This window comes from Oxyura jamaicensis, chromosome Z (assembly GCF_011077185.1).
Source record: "Oxyura jamaicensis isolate SHBP4307 breed ruddy duck chromosome Z, BPBGC_Ojam_1.0, whole genome shotgun sequence".
Taxonomy (NCBI): Eukaryota; Metazoa; Chordata; class Aves; order Anseriformes; family Anatidae; genus Oxyura; species Oxyura jamaicensis.
The window spans coordinates 61,235,017-61,252,935 of record NC_048926.1 but is presented as its reverse complement, the minus strand read 5'-3'; the positions used below and the strand labels follow the sequence as shown (position 1 = coordinate 61,252,935).

At 39.7% G+C, this 17,919-nt stretch overlaps 1 protein-coding gene across 1 annotated transcript in view; it reads left to right on the top strand.

Moving 5' to 3' along the window:
• Positions 1–17,919, top strand: part of EPB41L4A (erythrocyte membrane protein band 4.1 like 4A) — a 133,924-nt gene that overhangs the window by 46,507 nt on the left and 69,498 nt on the right. The window contains exons 2-4 of the mRNA XM_035310042.1: positions 3,100–3,204; positions 14,735–14,786; positions 15,700–15,778. Of these exons, the coding sequence (XP_035165933.1) occupies positions 3,100–3,204; positions 14,735–14,786; positions 15,700–15,778 (236 nt within the window). The remainder of the gene's footprint in view (positions 1–3,099; positions 3,205–14,734; positions 14,787–15,699; positions 15,779–17,919) is intronic.

Here is a 17,919-nt window from a genome sequence, read left to right as displayed (position 1 = left end):
CGTCTCTTCTGCAGCTCTGCCTTGTGTACACGAGGCAGGGTGTGAAGGGCATTGCGAGGAGGGCTATGGAGGTGATGGCAGACAGCATGTTTTGGCTGAGGACAGCCAACAGGGTGAGCATCTTCCTGATGCAGGGGTGGGGAACTGCCAGCTACTGTAAGTTGGATGGTTTTGCTCAGCATTTCACCACAACTGAGTCACCCACTTCTGCATGAGCTGTAGCAATGGAAACACTAACTGAGCTGTGCCAAGAGAATAAATTATCAGGCATTTATGTTCATTCTCAGCTTAGAAATTTAAGTAAAAAGCAGTTAAAAACTGTTTTATGCATTTATCTCTGGAAAGAAGCAAGGGAGTCTTTAATTTCAGCCAGATGAGGTGTGGAATCTCAGTGTTTTTCAGCGATAACAAACTAGCATTATCATCCATGCAAGGAAAGCTGTCCCAAAGATTTGCAAAGAGCCCATTGCAAACCTGAGTTGACTTTCAAAGGAAACTGCCAAGAAAGCAAGCTGGATCTGAAATTGGTGCAGAATTATGTAGGTTCAACTCCTATAAGACTTAAGCTTTTATGTTATTGTTTATATCTTTGATTGATCCCAGTATTGTGCAGCATATTTATTGTAGGATGTCTGAATGTAAAACCAACGGCTTTGTCTTTGCTACCAGATTACTGTTTAGTTCTGCTGATAAAACTAACTGATGAAATAAATGATGTCAGTGGTCAGGTAAGAAGAGGGCAGCTCACTGGAAGAAGACAAATTAAAGCATCAAGATCGCTGCGTCTCAGCATCGCATCAGTAGGCAGCTCCCAGTTTCTCCCTATGGGTCACAGGGCAGACAGCTCTGTTTATGCCTTCTTCACTGGTTTGCTAACCAGAATGTGGTTAACTGTTTCAAAAACCTGTGCCTCTGAGTAGCTGATGGTGGAGTTCCTTATGCCTATAATATCATTTCAATATTTAGTACCCATTTTGGAGTGTCACCGTAATTTATCCCTTAATGCCTTAATGGAATAATTTACAATGAAGTGCAGGTTGTGTGGTGTCAGGGCTGCTTGGTGGTTTTGTGCTTTCACTATGTCTGTTGCCTAGGACTTCTGTCCTGCTCTGAGTTCCCAAGATGTTGTTTTAACTGTTTAATGGTAATTAAGCAGTTATTTCCAATTAAGTTAATTGTCTTTTTTTGAAATAGGAAAGACGAGATAAATATGTGTGTTTTTTTTTTGTAGTTGTTTGTTTTTGGTTGGACATCACTTTTGCTTCTTTGAATAGCAATTGATGTAAGGAGAAAACAAAGTAAAACAATTATGGCTTAAGTCTCGAAACACCACTGTCTAATAATTAAGCTTTTTTTTTGAGGGATTTCATTTTGCCTTTTTTTGTTTGTTTGTTTCTGTGTTGGCTATAGTGCTCCTGATAGTCACACGATTGTTATCAAGCCTTACACTGCTCTTACAACCCAAGCTCAGGTTGTTGTTCAGGAATCTTATGATAAAACCACTGTATTGCTGTGCTTTATCCAAATTGCTAAAATGAGATTTAGTGAATTTCTGATTACCTTTATTATACTTTTCCCCACATTGTTTTCTGTTTTGTGGCTGGTAATTAGGTCTCATGGTACATGCTGAGGCAATATCTAATTCCAGTTGCTTAGTATAAATAACCTGCACTACCGCTTAGACTGTTCCATGGCAAGAATCATTCAAGAATATCTCCTAATTTAAGCAAATATTTATTAAATTTGGTGAATGGTATGAATAAGCAAATCCTATGCTACTGCAGATGTTTACATTGCCATTGCTTTCTTAGAGCGTGATTGTCCATCTGAAATTATACTGACCTTGCCTGCGTGACCAGGTTCAAATGGTGACCAAATGAACCCGCTGAAAAAGAAGGGATGCATCTTCCTTGTTATCATGTGATTGATGCTTCACTAGCAAACCTAAATCATTTTTTTTAATTGATATTATTTGCCATTTTCATTTGGAAATTGTTTTTCTTAGGCTGAAAAGTGAGACAGCACAAACATTACCTCACAGCCTCCGCTTGCTGCTTCATCTCTCTTGTGCGTTTTTAGCACAATCTAGAGGATTGAAGGGGGTGTAAATGGCTTTATGAAATCCAGTCTAAACTGGTCATTGGTATTGCACCTTTGAGGCGTATGTGTGCTATTCACTGTTACGTGACTATGCACGTCAAGTGTAGGACAGCTGGTATGCATTGGTATTTCCAGGCCTGTGAGTGTATGTACGAATGCATATGTGAAGTATTTAGCCAAAACCTAATTATGAGCTATTTCCATATTTTCATGTTGAATTTAGGCTTTAGCTGATTCTGAGGAGGGATCATTCAGCATAATTATTCTCCATCTTCCTGGCCTATTTGTTGTTGACTGCAAGGGAAAGCAACAAATAAGAGGCCTTCAGGTGGAAGTGAGCTTGTTAGAATATATTATCAACAGTAAAATGTTGTTTGTAATACTGTCCCTCTCATTGTTCACTAATACTGGAACAGACGCACAGTGAAGTAATACTCAAGAAAACAATGGGGTTATTTCAATTCTGTGTGTAGGATTTTCCCACTTCTACTATCAAAAGTAACTTAAATGAAAACAGTGAAATGCAACCTGCCTTACAAAAAGTAGTAACAGAGCAGCTAATGGTGCATAGCTCAGGTTTTAAGGACAATTTTGCCTCCTGATCTTCACTGTCAGAGATTGACAGGCCCATCGTTGAAGGAATAGTATGATTTAAGAATTAAAATATGTCACAGGGATTAGAGTTTTGATCAGAGAAAAGAAATTTGCAATTTCTTTTTCTTGAGCATCATGTTTATGCAAGTACAGATGAATTTTTATTTTTGTTTCTATTGTATTTTGTATCTATTGACCTGCCAGCTACCTAAAAGTATTAACACAATGTTTGATTAAACATGTATCAGGAAAAAATATTTTCTCCCTGTATAGTTGAAATTTTGGTAAAAGGCACGGGGAACTGCCTCCTCTTTTTAGACAAGGCTAACTGCACGAATGTGACTACACATAGCTGACAAAGGCAGAGCATCTTTTTGAAAAGGGTCTGTAAATTCTTTCCCACAGAAGTCAACGAAAGGGTCGGTTGTCCTGGGCTACGTATTTCGTCACTTAAACCTAGTGGAGATAGATTACTTTGGACTGCGCTACTGTGACCGAAGTCATCAAACGGTGAGTAAAAGACAAAGCAGATTGGATTTTCCATCTGCAAACTTTATCCTGTTTGTGATGTTTGCCTAGAGAGCATTAGATTGTCATGTTTTCACTTTCACTATTTCCTGACTCAGGTTTTTGGTAATAATTTATTTTTATTTGTTTGCACTGATGTCTTGGAATAGTCATTGGTAGGAACAGAATCAGATACTAAATGATGCATGAGATGTTGAAAAAAAAATGAAGAAAGTATAAATAGTACAAAATTATGATATAAGATTAATATTTTTTGTTCTGTTTTAATGCTTTGCCCTGAAGCCAGTGCTCAGCCGCGATGCTTCCCTGGTTGGCAGTTCTCTGGGAGATGGACCAGCAGCAACTTGCTCCTGCTTTGCTTGTGGTTACTGTGCCAGGGAGGCAGCATCCCTGTGTCATGGACACAGTGTGGACACATGTGCTTGGGCTGCTTGCTGAGCTACTGTTTTGGAGTGTATCCCTTTGCTGTGAAGGACATGTTTGGCAGGATGTATTGTATGGTGTGTTGGCTGCCTGTTTGTTTGCTGATGGAACCCCAGAAGTCAGGAAATTGATTGTGGACTTTGAAGTCTGCTTGGATCAGCTGTGTCCTCAAGCCCCTACTCTGAGGAGGGAGTGCCACTTGAGAGGGACCCACCAAGTATGAGAGCATTTTCCTCCAAGAGATTATAGTTCTTGGTAGGCAAGAAAATTGAAAACAGGGTGGGACATTTTGGCCAGAGCAGGCAGTGGCTTGGGGCGGCGCTATCTTGGGTGACCTCTCAAAATGCCCTGTGGAAAGCTATGGCAGACAGAGGGAAGGAACAGGGAGTGTTCAGTAGCTGGGACCAGCACCATATTCACAGGGTGGCCTTCATATTGCCTTAATTTTACAAAAAGCATAATGCCTGTCCGATGGTTAAATTAGGTGAAGCACTTACGCTTTTAAAGTCACAATTCTGTGCTGGGAGTATGGCACAAATACCTGACATTAAAAGATGTCATGCTTTCTGTAAAAATAGTAAGTTGTTGAATTGACTAAATATTTGTCAATTTCTTCTATTTAGTTGAAGTATAGTATGTAGAAGCTGAAGTCAAAACAGTATTAGGAAGAGAGAGTATTGAATGCTGTTGAGGAATATATGCAGCCCTACCTGATATTTCTTTATTTCTGTGCCATAGCCTAGATCTTCGTGAATTCAGTTCCTTGACAAGTTTCAAGCTAGAATTCATTCAGTGGGGTGAAAGTCAGGTTCAGCTGTGAATTAAAAGGTATTTTTGATTTCCTGTAGAAATCAAGGTGTGGTTGAAGAGCAGATAGTTATTATTTGTTCTCAGAAGAGTTTCCTTTTTTTCTCTTCCCCTGTAGAGACAAGTAAAATAGAAATGGTTATTAATGGGATCATTTCCAGAGGCATACATACTGTGTATTTAATGGTGTACATGGCATTATGAAAATAAGACAAGATTGCATCTCTTCTGTGCAAGGCTTAATGCATAAAGGCACATTTTAGGATGCATCCTGCTAATAGATGATTTGATTGTGTGGTACCAGTGCATTTTTTATTACGGTAGTGTGCATGAGCTGTAGGCCATTACCCCATTAACTCAGCCTCTTCAAATAGATATTTGACCTTTTTGCCTTTTTCTCCCACATGCTCTAGTGGTATAGTTTTAACGTTAGCCTTACTTACCCTAATTTTCTGTGCAGCCCATGATCAGGAAGACCCTGTGATTCTTGATTTCTCCATGATTTATATAATCATCTAGGTTGGAAAATACCTTCAAGAACATCGAGTCCAACCATTAATCTCATTTACCAAATGACATCACTAAACTGTGTCCCTAAGCGCCATATCCACACATCTCTTAAATACTTTCAGGGATGGAGACTTCACTACTTCCCTAGGCAGCCCTGCCAATGCTTGACCACCCTTTCTGTGAAGAAATTTTTCCCAATATCCAATCTAAGCCCTGGTGCAATTTGAGATTGTTTCTTCATGCCCAGTCACTTGTAACCTAAAAAAGGAGACTGACACCCTACCCACTGCAGCCTCCTTTCAGGACTTAAGTCCTTTTAGTCCTGCTGGACACACAATTTCTGGTGAAGCCCAGTATTTCCTTGGCCTTCTTGGCCACCTGGGCTCAAAGCTAGTGCAAGTTCAGCTGGCTTATGGCCTTCACCCCCTGGTCCTTTATTTCTGGGCGACTTTCTAGCCTCTCTTCCCAGCCCTGTATTGCTGCGTGGGGTTGTTATGACCCAGGTACAGCACCCTTGTTAGATGTCATGCGACTGGATGCAGCCCATCGATCCAGACTATCCGTATCTCTCTGCAAACCCTTTCTGCCCTCATGCAGATTATGAAAGTGTTCATCCTACCTCCCTCGTTCACCTGCTCTTGTCCTGCCATTGCCATGTCACGGGGATGCCGCTTGTACTAGCACACACGATGAGCTGTGGTCTTGCCTGGCTTCTGCACTGGTGGGTCGGTGTCTCTCGCGTGGTCGTATTGCTGCTCCCTTGGTGGAGCGCTGTATGCTCCCCCCACCCACAGCTTTTCTTTGTGAGGGAGTCCCAGGTGCACGGGAGAGCAGTGCACACATCAGCTTTGTCCTGACACGCAGCTGGGAAGCCGCCAGGACGCACAACCAGAGACCACAACCGTGGGCCACGTCAGGGAGCGCACCTGCCCTACCACGCTGGGGCTGCCGCAGTGACCGCCGAGGTTGTGCTGCAGGCCTTGCACCTGGGCTGTGTTATGGCAAATGCTGTAAAAATGCCTGCTGCTGTTGCTTGTCTGTATGTGGGTAATTAAAACCTGATGCTGTTTCATCTGGAGAACTCATACAAGAGTAAATGTGTGCTAATGTGTCAAGTTTTACATGCCTCATGATGGTTGTTGCAAGCCTGTTATTTTTAGTGAAATCTTACAACATCTTAAGAGTAAAAGGGAAAGCTTCCATGAAACAAACACCACCTTGCACTTCATCTGTAAACATGTGTTCGGTAGTACACTAAGTATTACTAAAATACTCTGTGTTGTTGTGGGAATTAGCCCTGCAGTGGCTGTCAAGAAACACAGATTTGAATTTTGGACTAGGAATGTTTTGGTTTGGCCAGAGTAGGTTTCCTGAGGGAAGGGGGAAAAGATTTTTAATTAGTTTTAAAACTGTGCTCCTGAGTTATTCTCAGACTGAAAAATGTGTTTGGAGTTTCGGCCACATATTACTATGTTGCTCACGGTGGGGAATATTTCATTATTAACCCTGTCATTTTTCTTGTTGGTAATACTATATATTTAATTGAATGGCAAATAAAATAGGGTGGGTAAAATATGTATTTTAAAGAACATAAACCGGTCACAAAATATTTATTTTTAATTTTTATTAAGGGCTTAAAATAACGTTTTTAGTTATTTTGGGCATTAATTTTGCATGCCTCAGCACTTCCAGGTGGTCTTTTAAGTGCTGTATTGGTGAACTACCTCTTATATGGGTGGTATCATCATTACTTTAGTAGTACCTGGGGCTCTAATCAGGGAACAGGGTTTCACTGTGCTATGTAGGGTACAAACGCATAACATTAAAACTGTCTGTTTCTGAATAGTTAACAAACTAATTAGCAAGTGAGAGAATGCTGGATGCAAAAAAACAGATTGACAGAACTGGGTGTCACTGGGAATATCATGAGCAGTGGATAAAGCATAAGTTGGATGACACTATCTCTAAGGTAGTGTTACACAGATTTATCTTATTGATGTTCCAGGTTCCCTCAAACTGTCCATGTTAAAAGACCAGTATTTAATTGGCAAAATAAGTAAATGAATGTTAGGAATTGCCAGAATACTTGCTCCGTGAAATACTTAAGCTATATCTATCTTGTGCTCTGAATAAGGCTGAAGTCCTAAGGAAAAACAACAAAAAAGTACCTTGTAATAATTAACATGTAATATTTAATAATTTATTTAAAAAACTTATAATATGAAACTGACTGAACAGATGCTATATGTTGTCTGTAGTGTTTCCTAACCTCTGAGTGCCTTGTTTGACAAACTTCACAGTGTTTTTTAATGTGGTATATTAGTATGTTTTTTTGCTTAATATACTTTAAAGAAAAAATAGTTTTATTTGTGTATCGCTGCATTTCTTTAGTGTGTCTCATCATCAGCCCTTCACCTGAACCTTTTGCATTGATGTATAGACTGCAGATGCTCACGTTATGCTGAAACCAGATGCAGCCTTAATGTAGGTGGTCAGCTGGGAGCTGATGGATTGGGAGTTTCTGTCTTCTGTCTCATCTGTCAGAAATAGAGGATATTTTTCCCTGTCTGGTATTTTCAGTCAAGACAGAGTCTGTGTTCCAGAAGCTGATGGTGGCTTAGAAAACTCTGTCCTCTGCCTTTTATTCTTGCATTGCTTTAGTGCTTTGGAATACTGGGACCTCGTGATTTACCTCTTCTTTAGTGGAGGGGCGACCAAATGCTGGGTGAGTCAGTGCTGGGAGGCCTGTGCAGGTCCCCTGCCCCCCTTATGTCCAGCTCCCCCCTTACTGCAGCTCCCCGGTGTTCCCCATGTAGTCGCTGCTGCTGCTGCTGCCTTTGTGGCATCCCCAGTGTGCCTACGGATAGTTGTGCTAATTACTGCTTTGGCAGGAGGCCAATATTTTCTTGAGGCACCTAAAAGAGAATGGAAGTGTCAATTTTAACACACAATATCTCAGGAAAAGCTGAGCTGTATTTGATGAGGTAAAGGGTACTTTGAAGGTTGAAGTCATTCCCTTGTCAAATCACAAAAGCATGCCGAAAAGTCATGCTGCTAGAGCTTCTTTTACAAAAAAAGATTTTGGAGCTCACCTTATTGCAGAAAACTAGACAGTCACAAACATTTTAAATGTCCCTTGATATGTATTTTTTCCCCAGAAGCCTGTCTGCAGTTTCACACTGGCCAGATTGCCACCATACACTCCTAGCTGAACTCTCATGCTAAATCTGCTTAACCTAAAGCTGCTGGAAACAGGTCTGCGTTGTACAGTAGGCTGTCATGCAAATATAATTCTTTTCTTCTCCAATGTAATGCTAATCTGAGCTGTTATATTCACAGTGTACAGGATACTGATGTTCTCTGGGAACTCCAAGGGGAGAAATACAAATACAGAAAGCATTATCACCATGTTGATTCAGTATCCAAGCTAATTTCCTCAGCCCCAGTTAGAGCGTGGTGCTGTGCTAACCCCTGCTTCAAGATCTGGACTGAACACGAGATGGGCAGTGCTGTATCTCTGCACCATGCACCTGCTGTGTATTGTAGATGTAGTGTATCTGTAGCTCTGAAACTGAGCTTTCTACCGAAAATTGGTGTGCTGCAGTCAGACCAGCTGTGGTAAAGCCGAGCGCAGCAGCCAGTGCCATGAACTCCTCAACCTTGCTGTGCCATACCCCAAGTGTGTTTCCAGATACATCCTGAATGATTAATAAAGTAATCGCAGTGTGCTCAGACTGACAAGTTATTACACCAAATTGGGAAGGGTAACAGATTGAATGGACTGCATGTATCATAACTATAGAAAAAAGGGCACAATTTAAAAACATTTGTTTGCCACTGAAAACATCTGTTCTATAGGGCATTATTGTCACATTATGTATTGTATGTGTTGATCTCAAGAGCTTAGAAAAACAGGTGAATTGTAATTAGCCTGTATTTTGTTTTTGTGTGGATTTGACACTTGTCCATAGGGATGGTAAACTAAATTATCCAAAAAGAAAAAGACTAGTGCCTGATAAAATAGACTGTGGAGCCCATAAAAAGAAAATGGAAGCTGATAATATTGATTAGAAGCTAGAAATTGTAGCAGATATTTAATGGATTGAAACAACCTAGACAAAGCTGGTGGTCAGCTGAGTTGAAGGCGGTTAAGCTTAAAGAGCGAGCTTTTAAAATGCAGCAAGATCAACATGAAACTCATACTGGTATATATTTAATACTAGGTATAATTTATTTAATTTCATATTCTAATAAAAAAGACAAGTGTTCCATACATTTCTGTATGTAGGAAATACCTGATGAGTTACAGATTTATTATATATCAGCGAAGAACTCTTTTTTCAGACTTGTTAATGAGGTTGCCCAGATGTCTTCAGTTTAGCAGATCTAGATTGTTTGCACAGAACATTTGCAGAAAAATTGACAAAATAATTGATCGCTAATATGTCTTAAATTATGGAAGAATTGTGACAATTGCAGATTATAATAAAAAAATACCAGATTATCTCTTAAAAGATGTGTTTTTTGTTTTAAATGTGGACAAAAACTGGCACATGTGGCACGATCGGTACAGCTTCATAAGAATGTGATTGAGACAGCTCATGATTTAGTCTGAAGTTAATAGATTTCTCTCCACCAGACACTTCATTGATTGATACCACAGCAAACATTTCAACCTAGTTAATTTTTTATTTCAAGCATGTTCATGGAATTTGACCCAAGTTTAACCTTATGCAGATTCAAGAAGTGACGATTCCAGATTCATGGAAAGATGTTTGCACCCATTTAAAAATGATGACATGATTCATGGTGCGTGGATGCATATTGCTTACACAGTTTTGTCTCAGTTTAAAATCTTCATATGGGAGCCAGATTTGTAAAAGTACAAATGACAATATAGCCCATCTATTCTTACATATGCTGTACTTTTTGTCAATGCATTGTTTTTTCATAATTCCTACCTATAAATTAAATATGAATCTTTTCATTTCATTGTACATTTATAATCAGTCTTAGTAAATAGTAGTTTCTTAAATTGTTCTAATATTAAGTGGTCTTTGTAAATAAATAATGGGAAATGAATAGCCATCAATTTAGTAAATGGATAGTTCCATTGGTTAGCACTACTTAGAAATACTGTGGGCTTTTTTTCTTTTTTTTTCCATTTCTTCTGTGAACGTCAAATTCCCCTTTCAGATGCACAGAATTTATTACCTGCAGCTGGACGGGTAAATGCTGGGATCTCTCCCTGTTCGCAGTAGTGGGGAGCTGCTTATAAGTCAGATAACCCTTGCTGTGCGTGCAGGAGAGACACAGGTGGTGAATCACTGGAAATTGGAGAGCTGACTGCCAAACAGAGAAAAAGAATGAAGCTGCAGGTTTGAGCTACTTTGGCATTCACAAATGCAAAGTTTATTGTCAGCACCTGCTGTGCAAGTGTATTGGATTAATGAGACTCTACTTTTTTTTTTTTTTTTCTCGTTTCTCTTGAATCTTTAAGAATTTGCTCAAAACTATACCCAACAGTATTCATGTGTGTATACAAACCTTTAACATGTTTCTAATACAAGTTAATATGTATGCATGCCTATGTATGCTTAGAGGGCTCTGTTGTGGTGTTCCTGGTTTTATGAATGTTCCCATCTTTATTGTCTAATGTAGGCTTGAAAATGCCTTGTCATTAACCATGAAATTCCATTCATCTTTGGCTTGTAAATAAAAAGTTAGAAATCCCCTTGTGCTCCTCCCACCCTTTGCATTCTTCAGGGAAATTCTGGCAGCCTTTAAAATAAGAAATAGCTACAAAGTGATTTTAAGCATCCTTTGTGGCATTACCACAATGCTAGATACTTACAGGCGACACAAGACAGTCTAGGGTCTTGCCTCATCTCCACCACTTTCTGTCTCAGCTGTAATCCAGTCCGAGCTGAACTGTTTCACCTCACCTACACAGCACATGGATCTAGAGGCCGGTGGTACCCTTGCCAACAGCAACTTGTGGCAGCTGATGCTGTGTTTCCCTAGCATGAGTAGCAGCAAGCCGTCTCAATGTGATGAGGGCTCAGGATGCAGTTCCTCCTCCTGACTCAGCTTAGGGGGAAAGAAAGGAAGTGTTTGTCAATATGAATAACAAGATTTGTTCCCTCTCCTCTCCTCAGATTCTCTCTGAATCTGAATTTTGATATTTCCTGCTGAATTCCATACAAGGAATGTAATTGGTGTTACAAGTCAAGAACAGCATAGTGAGAATTAAGATTTATAATGCAATCAACCCCTCTTCTCTGTTATCTGTTGATGTCCATATAGTCTACACAGTCTTCAGTTAAGTGACTGAGTTCTGTTTCATCTCAGCCATTGAATGATATGGGTACAAGAGAAGGTGAAGTTCAGATTATTGAGACAACCAGAAATCTGTAACTGTTCAGTGCGTCACTTGGAAACTTGAGTGATGATCCATAAATATAAATCTTTCACAAATAATGTATCTGTGCAAGTAAAGTTAAATTGCAAAGAAGCCCATAATGCAACACATCTTGAACTGAGGCTGATTTCAGTTTACTTAAGGAAAACTTAACAGAGGAGTTATTCTGTCACAGATTTTGATCTGATTTTGAAACAGCATAATTTTGGTCTTTTGTGATATAAAATAAATCTGTCAATGATAAGCAAGCTAGTTTGACAGTTTTTTTTTTTTTTTTTTTTTTATGTGATGCCAATTTTGGGAAGAGGAGTGTTCTGTAGTCAGAATGTGCACTGCAGAGTTATTTTGCCCTTTTTCTGTCTGTTTACTTTGAAATCTCTTTATCATCCTATTGTGCTAGCCCAGATTATTTCTGACAAAGAGTTCCAATAGGATGTTTGAACAAGTGTAACAAGTTTTTCTTTTCTTCCCACCTTCTGTTGAGGTTAAGAGGGTTTCTATTAGCATAGTTAGTGGATGTATAATACAAGCATTGAACATTTTGAACATAGGAAATCTGAGGTGCTTGCTCCTAAATGTACATCCTTGTGAAGCTGTCAGTCTTGACTGCTGAGAGATTGTGTAGGGATAAGAGTCAAATATAAGATATCCCTCATTTGCAAAGTACTATGCTAATTATTTTGTTTCAAAATGCAGCCTTCTGAATCGATGGATGGTGGCTCTTACAATCTTAGTTTATGGCACTTCTCAAAAAACATTACTGGATTGAAATGGCAATGTCTTTCCACTAGAACAAGAACAAGGCACATAGCTGCTTTTATTACAGATGGATCAGCAGCTCATGGAACTATTTTTTTTTTATGTTTTTTTTTTTTTTTTTTTTTTTTTTTTTAAATAAAGGTGGCTGTTTAGAACCACTTACTTCGTTGAAATGTTCTGGTCAAGTCCTCTGTAGTGTTTTTCCCTGTCTTCTTTGTTACTCTTTTGGATAGTGAAATTGTTTAGTCCAGAGTTCAAAAAATATTTTTTGATTGACCTTTTGTGGTGGTTTTACTCGGGTGGGCGGCCGAGCTCCACCACAACCGCTCTCTCACTCCCCCCCTTCAAAGAGGAGAGGGGGAAAAATACGATGAAAGGAGCTCAAGGATTGAGACAAGGACGAGGAGATCGCGCAGTAATTACTGTAATGGGCAAAACAGACTCAGCATAGGGAGATGGTAAGATTTATTGCCAATTACTAACGAGCTAGAGAAGCAAGAAGCAAAGGAAAGAAACCAAAAGCACCTCCTTCCCCCCCATCCACCCTCTCCCACCTCCTCCCCCCGAGCGGCATGGGGGAACAGGGGTGATGGTCAGTCTATAGAGCTTTTTCTCTGCTGCTCCTTCTCGGTCACTCTCGTCCCCTGTGCTGTGGGATCCCTCCCACGGGATGCAGTCCTTGCTGAACTGATCCAGTGTGGGCTGCCCACAGGCAGCAGCTCTTCAAGAACTGCTCCAGGTATGGGTCCGTACCATGGGGTCCATCCCTTGGGAGCAAACTGCTGCCTGTTGGGGACCCAGTTTGGAGCAGCTCCTGCCAGGTCACCTGCTCCTGCGTGGTCTCCTCTCCACGGGCTGCAGGTCCGGCCTGGAATCTGCTCTGGGAGGTGTCTTCCACAGGCTGCAGTCTCTGTCAGTGCAGGTCCACCTGCTCCACCGTGGTCTCCTCCACAGGCTGCAGCATGGAACCCTGCTCCACCGTGGTACTCCATGGGCTGCAGGGGGACAGCCTGCTTCACCATGGTCCTCACCACAGGCCGCAGGGGACTTCTGCTCTGGCGCCTGGAGCACCTCTCCCCCTCCTTCTTCACTGACCTTGGTGCCTGCAAGGCTGTTCCTCACTCCTCTCACTCTCCCAGCTGCTGTGTGTTACAGCATTTTTTCTGTCTTAAATATGCTCTCACAGAGGCTCAAAACAACATTGCTTACTGGCTCAGCTCTGGTCAGCAGTGGGGCCCTTACCAAACATGGGGCAGCTTCGAGATCCTTCTCACAGAAGCCACCCCTATGGTCCCCCTGTTACCAAAACCTTGCCACGTAAACCCACTACACCTTTTCATTTTTATTCTCTACAGTTATTTTTTTGGGGGGGAGGGAGGGAGTCAAGTAAGGGGTTGTTTTATTCATTGGTATATAATTGGTATATATAGTTCCTTAGTTTAAAAAAAAAAAAAAAAAAAAAAAAAAAAAAAAGGTGTGGGAAGGAAGGGAGTAAATTCAATCTGCTGCAGTTTTCTAACAGCTTTATTCTGCAGCATTTGTTTCCAGTGTTTTAAGAAAGTATGCCAGTCTTAGCTGGTCCAAAAAGTTTCTGTATGAGGGAAGAGGACTGAAAAAAGTGAAGACAAGAATGGTCTTGGCTGCTCCCTCTGCACTTCAGGTCAATAACTGATGCACAGAAATGCCAAGCTAAGGAAGAAACCAGTAACTGGAGTGATTATAAGAGCAGGGTGTTCTTCATGCCTGTGACCTGTGTAGCCATAAAGGGCAGTATGCAGCTGGTCTGCAGAACTGTAACAGTAAAACTTTTATTGGAAGTTCGATTAAGTCAGGGCAGAGTAATCACTGAGTAATTACAGTGTCTCTTGATCGAGTGGTAGGGGAATCCTTGCAACAGTTCACTCCTCTGTGGCCTGTTTAGCATGCCTTGATCACCTCTGATGCAACCAACTGCTTCTGTAAACCTGGTGGAAGAGGCTCTGTGCCCTCCCTCCCTGGGTGATGATTTCCAGTCATCTCCTTCCCCTGCTACTGGAAGCATTTTCCTAAAAATCAGAATTTACTTTCCCTTGCTTCTAGTTAAGCTAATTTCTTCATGTCCTATACTTAGTGGACACAAAGAAAAATTGATTACTATGTTCTTACAGTAATTTCTTAGTTGTAGTAGGAGTGTTGTTACGCCTGTTCTCCCCTACAATCTTTATTTTTTTTATATATATTTTTTTATTTTTTTTTGAAAATAAATGCAGTGCTTTCATTCTTTCCTTGTAGGTCCTGTCTTACTTGCTTTGCTGTTGCTGTTATTTCAGAGTCACCCTGCGTATGTTAGTCTCATGGGAAGAAAATACAAAGGTTGTGTGCAGCCATGTGCTAGCTGTATTGGATGACATAGACACCAAAATGTACCCAGTGTGATACTTCCCTAGAGCCAGCTTGGTCAGGAGCCTGAGATGGGGGCCTCTTAGCAAAACATTTCTTTTCAGAAAGACCACTACTCCTAGCGAAGATATGTAACATTGGACTTGTACACTTGCAATTGCTCTTTCTTCATTTTCCATGTCAAGTGACTAATTTCCATCATCTGTCTCACAGTACTGGCTGGATCCTGCAAAGACCCTTGCTGAACATAAGGAGCTGATAAACAGTAAGTATTTAATTCATACTTAAAGAAGTTATCTGAAAGTGAAGCAACAGAGGCAATATTCCACATATATACCCTGTACAACATCTGTGTTCTAGTCATAAGTTTGATAGTTCATGAACCAGCTTATTCCTGCAGTTGATAGCTATATCAAAGTTTCACACATAGTTTGAACATGCTGTCATTTTACAATGACTTGTGTAGTGTCCAAAGATTTCTATGTAATTATATTTTACTTTAGAGTAATAAATGGTGCTATCCTTAACTTGTATAGTTAGTTTTACAGTAGCTCTGAAACCTCTCCCACACCGTACTTTACCATAACCATATTAGATTCCATTTTTCTTGTGAAAGTAAAAGTAGTGTCTCACACTGATAGTAGGGCATCTGCTCTTGCTGCCACTCTACAGATAACACAGATGCAACATCTTTTACTTGCATTATAATTAAATAATATAAAAAAGATTATTTTAATTTTACAAAAGTTTGGAGACCTTCTATAAAAAAATAAAAATATGTGAAAAGTGGAACATATGCGGAATAAGAGTGGCTGTAAGAATCACGGTCCTGAGTTGACTGAATCTTTCTGGAGAATAGTATTTTTAAAAGGTGAAATAGAAAACATTTTTCAAGTATTTGTTAAAGTGGCACATAATTAAGCTGCTCCATAAGATGATCAGAAATGCTCAAGTGATTAGTATTTGTTAATAAAAATACTTCTCTTAGTCTTTTTTTTTTTCCTCCTGTAGTGAGTGCAGCTATGCTGTGTGGAAGTGGTAGGTTTTTTTTGCTGATTTCAAGTTTCATGAACTATTTAGATAGGCTTCTTTGTAGCTGCTTTGTTGCAGCTGGTAACAATTCGTAACAACTTCCAGTTCATAACAATTTACTTTCACACTTTTTTATTTCTCTGCAGCTGGACCCCCATATACTCTGTATTTTGGCATTAAATTCTATGCGGAGGATCCATGTAAACTTAAAGAAGAAATAACAAGGTACAGTATTTGGATGAGAATGTGGTTTTGTTGCTTTCAGTGTAGCAATCTCTTCAGGTGCATATTGTTATGGTGTGGCAGTGTTGGTTTTTGCTTGAACATTTGGGTATCTTTGCTTTAACATGTATAAGAAGAGAATTATGAATAACCTCACAACTATTTTGGAAGACCTGAATGAAAAGGTACTCCTTGCTGCATCAGAAAACATGGGGACTTGGTGTGCTTTTTTTTTTCTTTCTTTCTTTTTTTTTTTTTTTTAAGGATTGAATTGCCCTATCTGTACATGTATTGTGCTATAGTGAAGTTTAGAGTTTACTTGGATTTCTGAATACAAATCCAGGTAATTATTTATTGGTCATAGCTTAAATTCCAACTGTTTTTCAAGAGGATTTGTCTTTCTAAAAATATGTGAAGGAAATTGAAGAGCTGCGTGCTTTTGATTCTTTTAACCAAGCTTGGCCTCTACAAAAATGAGGATGCACACAATGTGTATACAGACATGTTCACATACCTGTGTGCGCACACACACATGCACGCACACTTGCTTGAACTCTCACAGACAGGGTTTTCTGTTTGCTTTGTTTATGAAAGATCTTAGACAATTAGCTCATGTTCAAAAAGAATTTTGATAGGTAGGTGGTCAAAATTAGTGCGCTGACTTGCATTAATAAATGCCAAAACATTTGTTTTGATGCCCTAGGAATATGACACATGAGAGTTCATTAGAATAAACACAGGGTTTTCAATTTTTACTAATCAGAGGTGGCAGTTTTTGAAGTATAGGCAGAATAGTTGTCTTGTACCAGGATGAGATTTTTTTCCATGCTGCCACTGTAGGAACAGAGTTCTTCAATATAACAGGACTGATACTAGCCTGGTAAAAAAAATAAATACTGTGACTTTGCAGCTGAAAATGTGTAAGCTGGCCACAGTATTAATGCTTCTCTGCTGTGAAAGTTTGTTGTAGTTCTCCTGTACTTTTCCAGACCACTTTCAACCCTGCTCAGAGGGGAAGAAAGATGGTCCTGGGGGTGGAGCTTTGGCCACAGAACCTATTGTGATCGCTATTTGAGATGTGCGTGGATTTCTATATGTGAAATGACCAGGTAAATTTTCAAAAAATGTTTCTATTTTTCTTGTCATAAGATCAATCAGTGATTCACACTGCTTATTAGATGTGCAAATGCAGTCACCACATATTTTGGTGTGACTGGTAAGCCTCCATTTGTGTCTGAACAGTGTTTGGTCATGCAAAATTTGCACCTCAGAAGGTACAGCGGAAAGACACAAGAAAATGATTAATTTATGTCTGTGCTCTTCAATATAACCTAATGAAGATAGCCAAAAGCCATCAAAATTTCTGAACATTTATTCCCATAGACTCCTAAACACTGGAAGGAAGGTATGGCTTTTTAGAAAAAATACAACACTAAAACCACACTCATATGCGTAAGAGGGATTAAAGGCACTCTTCTTCTTTATAATAGTAATTTTCTGCCAAAGTGTGTAATTCCAATGATGTGCTAACCATATTTCTTCGGAGCATGTATTTGTTATTTTAATGGATATGAGTGTGGAGTCAGTTGTTACGAGATGTTAATGATCTGTGGCATTACATGATTACTATTTGCAAATAATGAAAACCTGTCAAATTTGTAATTGCTTCCCAGCAAAATCTAATTTTAGCTTGTAGGCAAAAGCTAATGCTGAGGTGATACCTATTAACATTTACTGGATGAGTTTGCTAGAGTGAACTAGTGTTTAGGCCCTATTATGTGCACATGACAAGCATGACAGCACAGAAGGTGAGAGTGCTTTAGCAACAAGTTTGGACAAAAGGCCTGGTTCTGCGAGGAGCTTACCTGCTTCAGTGGGAATTGAGATCTTCACTTTGCATAAATCACTCAAGCAATTAATAACTATTAATTCTTGGCTCTGACTCATTTTTTTTCTTTTTAAATTTTTTTTTTGCAGTTTCTTGCTCAGTTTTACTTTGAGACAACACCAAGAGAATGCAGAACTATAGTTACCTGCAACATGTAACATAGTTACCAAGACATTGATAGCATCATCTGTTCTGAAACTGCATTGCAGGGCTGCAGAACTGCTAGCAGAAAGATTAGTGCATGTCAGAAATACAT